The 11,714-nt window shown below is 39.6% G+C and overlaps 1 protein-coding gene across 3 annotated transcripts; it reads right to left on the bottom strand.

Annotated features, from left to right (window-relative positions):
• Nucleotides 1-3,157: 3,157 nt before the first annotated feature.
• LOC126628855 (nuclear pore complex protein NUP1-like) lies at nucleotides 3,158-11,714 on the bottom strand. Of its 3 annotated transcripts, none has more exons than XM_050298724.1 (10): nucleotides 11,341-11,714; nucleotides 10,268-10,314; nucleotides 9,460-9,584; nucleotides 8,858-9,059; nucleotides 8,392-8,694; nucleotides 7,617-7,706; nucleotides 6,998-7,524; nucleotides 6,730-6,931; nucleotides 6,206-6,624; nucleotides 3,158-5,375 (listed from the first exon to the last, which is right to left on the bottom strand). In XM_050298724.1, exons 1-10 carry the CDS (start codon nucleotides 11,609-11,611, stop codon nucleotides 3,656-3,658), a joined length of 3,906 nt encoding a protein of 1,301 aa, XP_050154681.1. In that variant the 5' UTR covers nucleotides 11,612-11,714; the 3' UTR covers nucleotides 3,158-3,655. The 3 variants fall into 3 exon arrangements, with proteins under 3 accessions (XP_050154681.1, XP_050154680.1, XP_050154679.1); XM_050298723.1 differs by having other exon boundaries at nucleotides 3,158-4,245; nucleotides 4,297-5,375; nucleotides 6,730-7,524; XM_050298722.1 differs by having other exon boundaries at nucleotides 6,730-7,524.

The raw sequence follows: 11,714 nt of genomic DNA on the forward strand, positions 1-11,714 counted from the left end.
TACCCTTTTATTAAAACATGCGAGAGGGATGGTCGAAGCGGTGATGGTGAGCAACTGAGCATCTTCAATACTTGTGCTAAATTTTAACAATTAAATTATATAATAAATATTTTTTATTATATTTTTTTGTTAAAGTGGAGAGGGTTGTCAGACATGGTAAGTTAAAATGTGTACTATCCACACACCTTTTATTAATTTATGTCTTTTGATATTTTTTAATTTATCAGATCCAACAATAAAAAAAGTGATGAGGGAACCTCAACACCGTTCGATTTCATTATATTCCATTCATATCTCAATTTCATTCATTTAATAACCCTTTGGGGTCATTGAGATAAGAAAAATCGTTACTAGTCTATCTCATTCCATTCATTTAATATCCCTTTGGGATCATTGAGATAAGAAACGTCGTTTCTAGTCTATCTCTTTCTATTTCCATATATAAACGACATGATATTCTTAACTTTGATGTAGGTTACAAAAAGTGAATGTGTATTTAGCTGCCACACCAGGTAGCACGCCGAGGGCAAGCATATCTTGGTTTGTGGGGCTTGGGTTAGAACCCATAACCCCAATCTGAACAACAATTTTTTATTAGCTACCCAACCATGGTGGATGGGGGACCCTACTAACCCGAGAGCTTAAGGGTGCACATTGTGTGATTTCACCCAAGGGTGAGCAGACCAAAACCACCGTAATCTCACCTGGTTAAGCTTCATCCAAACAAGCAATCATTTTAATGCTTTGCTTAGTTACAAGTTCACGCTACTAGGCTCAGCAATATCATGGCATTGTGTAAATTTGTTTAAACTTATTTAATATCTGATCTCTGTCCAGCAATTATCTAATAACTAGCTTCCCACTTACCATATAGTGAAATTCAAAATTCAATACAGAGTGCCAAGTGAGGCATAGGAGCCTTAGAGATTTAAGTGTAGTTTGGTTTTACCCTATTCGACAAAAGAAAAGAAGCTTATAACGCACTCCCACCACAAACCCAGCAAACAATTACATCAAAATCTCATCCCTCACCTCAGGTGCCTTGTACTGTCACCCGTCTTGTATCTTTCAATGTTTTTGTTTAATCTGCGTCTGATTCGTGCAATTTATTTACTTAATGGTATTGCTTGCTCTGTGAGCTTACGTGCAAGTAATAAATCATTAATTGTGTCTAGTCTTTATAAATGAAAAAAACTTAAAATCTCATAGCTTTCTGAAACCAAAAGTTCTGACTTGGGACCGTTACTGTGATTGCTATTTGTTTAACTGAAATTTCTTCCATGCCTCAACACTACTAAAAAAAGGTATGGTGAAAGATGAATCGATATTCGATACACTGCTGCTTTCAGAATTTGTCCATGGATGATTTGTTAAACATCGTTAAAGAGATGAATATGCACTGGTTTGCCATAAAAATTGTCAAATTGGATATCGTTTACTTTGTTATTTAAACCATTAGCTTCCTGATATCACTGTGAAGTCTGTGATGTCTACGACTAATATTTTTGGTAATTGTTAAAGGACTCGGGCAGAAAGAAAGTCCGACGAAAGTAATGGCTGCCAAAATATGCATAGCCATTATTGTTTCGTCGTCCATTAACAGAAAACGTTGGGGGCTTCCGCCTTATACGTGGAAGATTGTATTGCCTGAATCACGAGTCTTATATAATGTTTTACGAACACCTCATGTTGATAAAAAGTCCAGACAACAGTTTGAAATGAGTATCAAGAAACAGTTTCTCGTCATAAAAACAAAAACGCATGAATTGCAAGAAGTAGTTTTGGTTAAAACGACGGCGCGTAGTTGGAGCCCAATATGAACCCCAACTTTCTTGCAGAACACGGTTGGATAAAGCAAAACTCCAGTGGTTGCTCTGAAGTAAGATCCTTGCATTGACCCTTTGCATTGATCCAGAGGTTGCTGGATGGTTCTGATCTTGATTCGATGGAAATGGGAGATGAAAAGAACATAAGCACTTCAAATGATGGCCTAGGGTATAAGCATTGAGGTTATCTCTAATAAGTTTTGTAAGTTTATAATCTGTTTTTAGCAGATAAGATGATTCAGAAAAACTTTGGGTTACACTAGGATTTGTTTACTTATTATGGTCGGAGGTCGATGCGATGATTCACCTGGTAAGGCTTCGTGTAGGTAAACAATCACTTTAATGCCCTACTTAGTTACAAGCCTACGCTACTAGCTTGGCAATATCATAGCATTGTGAAAATCTTTTTAAACATAATTAATATCTGATTTCTGTCTGATGTGGGACTTTAGCAATTATCTAATAACTATCTTCCCACTTAGATTTTTGAGCTTGGGTTTGGATGTATCACAGACCATTTGCAGTCAACAAATAATCGCATTACCTCTAACTAGGCTATCCACACACGTCCGTTAATTCGGGTGGATGTTGTGTGACTGAAGTTTTTAATCAAACTGCTAAGGCCGTAGAAAAATTGCATAATATTGATCACTTTGATGTAGTATACAAAAAGTGAGTGTGTACTATACCACACCAGGCAGCACGCCGAGGATAAGCATATCTTGGTCTACGGAGCTTGGGTAGGACCCAAGTAACCCCAATCAAACAGCAATTTTATATTAGCTACCCAACCGTGGTGGATGGGGGACCCTACTAACCTAAGGGCTTAAGGGCGCACTTTGTGTGATTTCACCCAAGGGTGAACAGACCAAGACCACCATAACCTCACCTGGTTAGGAGGCAACCAATCACTTTAATACCCTGCTTAGTTACAAACCCACGTTACTAGGCTCGGCAATATCATAACATTTTGTAAATCCTTAAAAACATATTTAATATATAATCTCTGTCCGATGTGAAACGAGTTTTTTAAAACACTGGTGAAAAGTAATAAACCTTTCTCACCGGACTAAGTTACGCCACTACAGACTAAGTTTCATCTCGAAGCCTGTGGTCACGTCATGACGGATCTTAGTCCGAGGGGTTGGCTAATTCATCTGTCACCATTTGCTTCACATTAGATATAAGTCAACCGTGTTATCTAAGGGTCAGGGTCGGAAGATGCATTTTTTTCTATCGCGCGATTCTAACACAGACTGACGTTACGTTAGCTTGTCTTACGCAAACCTTTCCAAACTTACGGCATTGTGCAGGAAATAATAAAACATTCATTAGGAAAGAAGCTAATCCGTTTTTGTTTAAATACCAAAAACAATGTGCTCACTGCTCCGTCCTGTATCCTGCTAAGGCAACTCGAAAAATTCAGGATGCCGGCAGAGAAGCTTCGACACATTCACAGCTGTTTTCTTTCATGTTACAAATAGCAGAGTACACACAACAGTAGATAACGCAATTGCCCAGCCAGAAAGCCTATCCCCTACACTTACTAATGCATAATCGTTCCGACTACAAACTGGTATAAAATTGTGAAAACTTACGCTCTCATTGCAACCGCGAAAATTTGGCTCGGTAGTACAAAGAAAAAGGGAAACAATATCTGTAAAGCAAACAGAATCATCCAATCCTCGGAACCTGAGAAGGCCGATTTATACCTTCATCAATATCGAACCATTCTGGGTGACAACAGCCACCTCTTGCCTCTAGTATTGCGTTCAAGTTATTCACCCTCGGACAAACAGAGAACTCATAACAACCACACCACTGAGTTTTTACTTCTTCCGCCTGGTGTGTTTAACTTTAACTATTCTTCGTTGAGACTTGTCACCATCACCGCCACTGGAGCCAACTGAGAAGCTGCCCCCTCCTAAACCCTGATTCGCACCCAAACTACCAGAGGCCTGAAATGGGTTAGGGTTCTGTGGGTTGGTTAGGTTCTGTTGGCCTCCAAATTGGAAGGGACTCGCCCCTGGGGCTGTGGGTGTATATCCAAATACAGAAGCAGGTTGTGAGTTTGAAACAGGCTGTTGCCCAAACTGGAACTGTTGACCAAAACCTGGGACTGTAGGCATAGACGCCTGATTAGTGTCTTCGGCCATACTGTCTTCCATACTCATTTGATCATTATTACCTGGGGAACCAAATGGAAATACAGGATTGGAGTTGCCAAATGGAGGCTGTGACGGGGCACTAGTAGGTGCAGCTGAAGTGAATGAGAACATGGAAGTTGAGGATGCACCATTGGATGATTGAAACATTAATCCACTGTTGTTATTTGTAGAAGAAACTGTGGATGCTGCAAAAGTAATAGGCGCACTGATAGTAGTAGCAGTGGCAGACGAGGATCCTCCAAATACAAAAGGTGCACTGTTAGTAGTAGCAGTGGCAGACGAGGATCCTCCAAATACAAAAGGTGCACTGTTAGTAGTAGCAGTAGCAGTCGAGGATCCTCCAAATACAAAAGGCACACTGTTAGTGCTAGTAGTAGCAGCAGTGGAGGATCCTCCGGATACAATAGGTGCACTGTTAGTAGCAGGAGCAGCGGAGGATGATACATAAGAAAACCCAGTTGACGAAGATGTAGAGTTGAAAGCGGTAGCAAATACAGAAGATTTAGCAGGTTGCCAACTGGAAGCAAATACATTAGGGGCAGTGCCAGAGCTAATGGAGTTGGCCTCCAATGAGGAAGTAGAAGAACCAAGAGCAGTATCAGTTCCTGAACTAGGGAGTTTGGCAGTAGAGGTTGGGCCAAAAATAGAACCTCCAAAAGAGAAAGCTGTATTTCCAGCAAACCCATGTGATAGTGGGGATGTTGATGAACCAGGTTCAGTGGATGAACTTTGTGCAACAGATGCAATTCCAGTCGCAGCAGATGAGGCCTGGGCAATAGGAGCAGATCCACTGCCAGCACCAAAAAGAGAACCCTGGAACTGGTTAGCAGCACTTGAAATGGCAGCAGATGTGCCAGCAAACAAAGTGCTGCTAATGTTACCAAAGCCTTTGTCTTCTGTGTTCTTGCCTCCAAATGATTCCTTGTTCTTGCCTTCAAAAGATTCCATGGGAGATTTTACTGGAACTGGTGTGACTACAGTTGAAGCAGTAGACGATTCAAATTTGACTGTAGGCGTGGTTGAAAATGAAGGTGCTTGAGCCAAGCTAGAACCATTGCTACTGTTCGTGGTGAATGCAGTTGTAGAGATGTCAACAGTGTCTCTGTTGGCAGTGAGACTAATGCTACCCGATGAATTTGGACTTGTCACATTACTGAAGACTGAAGGAGTGGAGGAAGTAAATAGAGGGCTTGACCCATTATTTATATTTGAATTAGGGGTGCCAAAGGAGAATATGCCTGTGGTTGATGGTGCAGTTGATACAGTAGTTTTAGGTATCACAAAAGAGTCTCCAGCATTTGAATTACTCTTATTAACTGCTTCACCTGATCTGTGTGGTTGGACTACAGAAGTTGTTGCACCCGATACAACCGCATGTACACTGCAGATGAAAACAAAGATAAATTAAATAACAAACTTTTGGGGAACACGTTAAAAAATCATAAAGTCACCCACTTACATAATGAATGGGATTTCCACATGATACCACTGATTAAATATTTTTGTTATTAGACACATACTATTTTATTGCAAAAGACAATAGAACAAGGGAAAAACGAGTGGTCAAGAAGACCATTGAAAAGAAAAACAAGGAACGGAGAAAACAGTTGCATTTTGAAACAATAGAAAACAAGCTATTTTTTTGTTGTTCATTCAATAGTTGTATCAATTACAAGTTACAACCCATCACAGGAGCAACCCCTCAAACCCATTTCCAAACCTATCCACCCGCCCATCACTAATGAACAATCTGGTTGGGGACAAAAGAACCACCACCATTAAAGCTAACTGCCTTCACCAATAGCAAAGAAGGTTATAGTTCCGAAAATCCAGTGAATTACTATTGACAATAGATTAATTCCTCATTGCCACCCTTCAGCGAGCACTTTTAACCAACATTTACAGGATTGCCACCCTTCAGTGAGCACTTTTAACCGACATTTACAGGCAGTGTGCCTTCGCGGTATTAGGTTATCTACCCTCAAGGTCTTTGGACACACATATACTCTGATAAAATGAAAGACAATGAGTAGTTTCATTCCATTTGTCCCTTCGGAAGCCTAGTTTTCTATACACTTGAATCTCCACCTATCTTTTCATATGAAAGAAAATAATAAGAAATATAATTAAATGCAACACTCAAGAGCCCTCAACTATGTTTTTCATCAAAACGTAAAGATTGAAAAGAAACAAGCGATTTAACACACTGACCTGCTTGAGCTTTCAGCATTGGAGTGTGAAAAGGTTGCGTTCACGGATTCACCAACTGCAGGTGACGAAGTAAAAGTAGACTGTGGCAGTGCAACTTTATCAACACTCTTAGAGCCAAACTTAAACAGAGGTGTAGCTGCATCTGAAACCTTAACTGAAGTAACATTACCCCCATAGTTAAAAGTGGGAAGACCAGGATGCGAATCTTTCGGTAGATCAACTTTGTCATATGTAAAGGATGGCTGAGTAGCTACTACACTGGGCAAGACTGTCAAGCTGGATGAAGCTAAACTACGAGCAGCTGAAGTCCTTACTTCAGAGTAAACTGGAGTATTCTTGGTCGAAGATGCCTCAACCTTCCCTCTTGAATCAGATGCAACCCCATTTGAATCGTCATCATCATCCAGATCCAGAAAATCCTGCAGACAATACCCAAAATGTTCAAATTCCATGGAAGTAGAAAGAATAAACAAGATAATCAAGAACTTACTAGAAACAATCAAGAGAATAGAGCACAACTATACCTCATGTGCACTCATCTTGAATGCCCGTTTCTTTTGTGGATGATGAACAGAGTTTGATGCCGCAGAAACTGTAGTTTTAACATTTAGCAAAATATCCTTCTTTTCTGTTGTAGAATCTGCTCCATTTATTAACATTGAACTGTCAGAAGGAGCATCGATCCTAAGTGGGCCGTTTCCTCTAACCTTATCCTGCTTTTGAGAGGTGAAGTCTTGAGGAGCACCAATCCTAAGTGGGCCATTTTCTCTAACCTTATCCAGCTTTTGAGAGGTGAATTCTCGAGCATCTGGTATCACATGATCAGCGGAAACATCAAACTTATTATTGAAATTTTTATTATTATTATGTTCGTTGTCCAAAAATTTTGGTGAATCCACATCCTCCAGGCTTTTCCGAGCCTGACCATATAGCATTGATGGGGAAAGCTTAGTTGGCGATTTGTCTTTCACAGTATGTAGATTGGGCTCAGATGATTTCTCTTTTGGAGAGACCAATTTATCAAGCTGCTCAAGTATTTTGGACGCCATTTCACTGGACTTTGAGGGAACGGTAGAGAAACTTGTACTAGGACCTGAATTGTCTCTAGTTTCTGGTAATGCTTTGTTCTTAGGTTCACCCAATGATAGTGGCTTCCACAAGTTTTGAGCAGCCTCAGAACTTATTCTTGCCCCATGAATGGAAGTAGTAGGTGAGCTCAAGCCTCTTGAAGAAAGAAGATTAGGTTTTTGACGAATTCTCCGAATAGGACCAACAGATCCTATGTCATTGTCTAAGACTGAGAATCTGCGCTTCGAGGTCTACAAATAAAAACAAACAATTCAAATGACATAAATCTGGAGGTGATTAGTGCAAATAAAGAGTAGCATTAGATAATCATCAGATATCATACCCCTTGTTTAGATCCAGAAGGTTGGCTTTGCTCCCATACAGACTGAGATGATGAAGCACCACCATAAGCATCAACTTTAGACCCAGCACCCTGAAATACAAGCAAATACAAAGTAAGAGCCCAAACTCCCAGTAAACATATGTATTTTTTTTAAAGAAACGGTTGTATTAAGATCAAGAAACCAACAAAGAGATCGGTCGAGAAGACCAACCCAGAACACAGCAAACAAACAAAACTTGGAAAGTGAACATAGAAAAGACCCAGCACAATCAGCTGAGAAAACACCTAGAAGACTCTGATCTAGCCTAAGCAAAAAGAGAGAGATTCCCTGAACTCTGAGGAAAAGGAAGCCGGGAACGAGATCCTTCTAATTTTTTATTTTAGTTAACAGATATCCTTCTATTTCTCTCCATCCAAACGACCAAAATTACCGCATGGAACATACAATCCACATGACCTTGGCTTTCTTGCCCTTCCAAAGCAAAAAATGGCATTCATTAAAAGAGAGAACTTTTGGGATTGCCCAAGTGAATCCCAGTAAACAATCAAAACCTGAAAGGGATCTGTACTGTCTTTTTCTTATAACCAGAAATCCTCAAACATGCTTTGGGAAAACGGATGTCAAATTGGAGAACACCACTCAACCCTGCAGTCTTTGGAAGGCAGGAAACTCTAGCAAATGGCTACATAGATACCTTGAACAAATGTACCACAGGCCTAATCACTCAACTAAACCAACATTAATTGAAAAGAACTATTCTCATAGCAAACAAACCTTCAAACTACTTGTTGTGCAGACTCGAGAGTATGGTGTTCGAGCCATGCTGTATATAGCAGACCTGCCTCGAGATCTAGGGGTCACAAAACCATTTAATGGAGCCATCCCACTGCCAGAATTCCTTGGCACAAGTGACATCGTTGGCGATTTTGAAGGAAATGGCAGACTGCTCAAAATAGGGGAATCTTCATGGTGTGTTTGACCTCGCAAATTTAACAATGATAGAGATACTTTTGAAGGCCTACTGCCCATGTAAGCTTTTGCGAGTTCTGCAGGTGAAGCAACTTCTTCATCAAGGACCTGAAGACATTTTAACCACTAAATGTGAAAAAAGAGCCAAAGTGAATATTTCATAGGAACTATCACTCCACAATTAGTTTAAATTAAAGATAAGCTAGATCAAGAACATGGCTTTCACAAACTAATGAGCCAAAGTATACAAATGGAAAGTAAGTTATCATACACTTGCACTAACAACAGGGTTTGAAGCAAGGCGGCTCTCAATCCCATTTTTGTCTAGCAATGGAGTTTTAGGAAATTCCTCCTTTTTGTCATGAGAAACCACCGACTTTGAAGGTATCACTTCAGACCCTTTCTCTTGATTCTCCATTGGCATATCAACAGTTCTTGAATGCAACAGCTCTGTCAATCGATCAATCTCAGATCTGCAGAGGTGATTAACATTCAACATCAAGATAAGCCCATGTTAGAAGAAAAAAAGTTCCACGATAAACACATGTTCAAAGAAAAAAAAATGTTCTAAGCCCTAGAAGCACCATGGATGAAATCATAAATGCACAAGTGGTACATCAACCCCCATTAATTCCATTAAGAACACACACAAACATACTCTCTCTCAGACGCGCCATGGATGAAATCATAAATGCACAAGTGGTACATCAACCCCCATTAATTCTATTAAGAACACACACAAAAATGCTCTCTCTCTCTCTCTCTCTCTCGCACAAACATCATCCCCATTCATCAATAGTACTTGGAAGTAATACCACGAAGTACATATCAACTTGACCAGACCAAAAAAGAAGTATGTACATAACAACTTACCTGGTAAAGGTTTTCTGCTCTAAAATTTGTTCAAGCTCAGTGAGCTCGCCTCCATCACCAGTAGTACTTGGATGACTTGGACCGGAACATTGACCAATTGTGCCTTTTAGCACTCCAGGAAGATCCTTTACAGTGTACATTTACATACAACATATTGTCAAACATGATATCAAAACCATAAAAAAAATGATAAAGAATCTATGAAATGAATTGAACTGAAAATTGTTCTACTTGAAAATAAATAATAGCATACCATCATAACTCAATCACAATAAAATTTACACATCAGTGGTAAAACAACAAGGAATAGTGGGCAACAAAAAATGTGGATGTAACATGGACTACTCTTATCCCAAAGAGTAAAAATGTGAATAAATAGGATATTGAGGATATCAAGTTTTTTTATGCGCTGTTCCTTAATAATGTCCTCTAACATAACTTTGGTAGTGTAAAGCCAATCAGTGCACTTGCAGGAAACTTGAGATATTCACTTAACCCTAAAATATATTCTAAGACGCGCGCAACATAGAAGAAAATCAGGGAACAAAATATTTCCCGTGAACATAAATTTCGAGTCTAAATAATGGGAGGGAAAAAAATTCACTACGCTTATAATACTCAAACACGGGGCCAAAGAAAGATCCAAGTATCATGATGTACTGCCCAAAAATAGCTCCAGAAAGAAATGATGTAATCTCATCTAAAAACAGGACTTTTAACAAAACAATGAGCATATAGCTTACTCCCAATCACTAAGCGCAAAGTCCGATCAGTGCTAAAATACAAATATCTAACACATTAAACTTACCACAGTAACTTCTTCTTTGCCCTTCATCTTTGCTTCATGGTTTACACCTGATAAAGTAATGGAAGACTAAATTCGTAAGTAGTTGGTAAAGAAACTAATAAAGCAATCAAAGTCTTAAGCTCAGATGAGAAGGCAGAGAAAAAAGTTTTTTTATTTTTCTGAAAAGGGCACAGAAGAAAGTTCACGATGGCTAATCATAATTTTTTTCTTTTTATTAAAATGAAGACATCTTATGATAACAAGTACAAGGCATGCAAGATAACATGGACATACATGCAACAGCTGAGTAAATTAGTTTGAAAATTCCCTTGCATTCAAGAATCAAAGGAAGGAGCCACCGACCAACTAAATTTTAAAGTCACAATGACCACTGAAAAAGGTGCAGCATCCTTTCAAAGAAAGGATACAGATGATTTTTTTAATATTTGAAAAATTAATAAGGATGATATAGTACTCACAAATAAAGTGAAACAGTAATTAAAAGGGGTAATCAGGGGATTTTGGAAAAGATACCAGCATCAGAGACTCTATATCAATCAAGCTCACTCTTACAAGAACTACTTCTTGAACATACCAATACAAGAGAATAAATTAAACCAGCAGTAGAATAAGACGGAGCAAGGATTCTTTGTCTTCCTCCTGCCAAAAATAAAGGATTCCTACGTCTTCCTAATAGCGTAACTCTGCATGTTATGCATAATTTGAAATTCAGAAGACCAACTTGAATTTTGGATTCCGTCGATTGCAATTTCAAACAGTTTTCATTAAACGTTGATGAAGTTCCAGGTTTTTCTTATAGACGCCACAATTATTGTAATGAAAACAATGAATTCTAAGTCTCATATACCTAGCTCCAAATCAATAGGAAAATATCAAAGAAATCAACCTCATTACATTTCACAGCACAAAAAACTCAGCCAGAAGATAATTGTTAAAAACATGCAAGTAAAATTAGCAAAAACAGAACGAAAGGTGTCCCAAACAACGAAATCCCAACTCCACATTAAATGATTAAACTAAGAAACCCATGGAATAGTAAACAAAGAGAGTCACGAATGCAGCAAAAGCCGAACCTGTAGAAGGCGACTGAGGCGGAGGAAGGCGTTTGCGAAAGACAGAGGAGAAGAGGCGGTGGGCGCCAGAGGAAATGAGGCGCTGAGCCGGATCGACGAGCTTCGAGAGCCAGCCATCGTTGGCGGCGCTAGGGTTTCGTAAAATCGTTGGTGGCCGATCGTACGGTGTTGCTTGGGTGGTCCGTCGAAACGGCGTCTTTCGGAACTTGCCACCCGCACCCAATCCTTCGTATGCCTGCTTCTGCTTCTCTTCCCGCGCGGGCGACGCCATAAGAGAGAGGAGAGAGATAGAGAGAGCGCGCTAGGGTTTCAAAATTTTGTGGGGGGTAGAGAGAGAGAGGGATGGCATTGCAAATTAGGGTTTTTAATTGCAC

This window comes from Malus sylvestris, chromosome 7, assembly GCF_916048215.2.
Source record: "Malus sylvestris chromosome 7, drMalSylv7.2, whole genome shotgun sequence".
In the NCBI taxonomy this organism is placed as follows: Eukaryota; Viridiplantae; Streptophyta; class Magnoliopsida; order Rosales; family Rosaceae; genus Malus; species Malus sylvestris.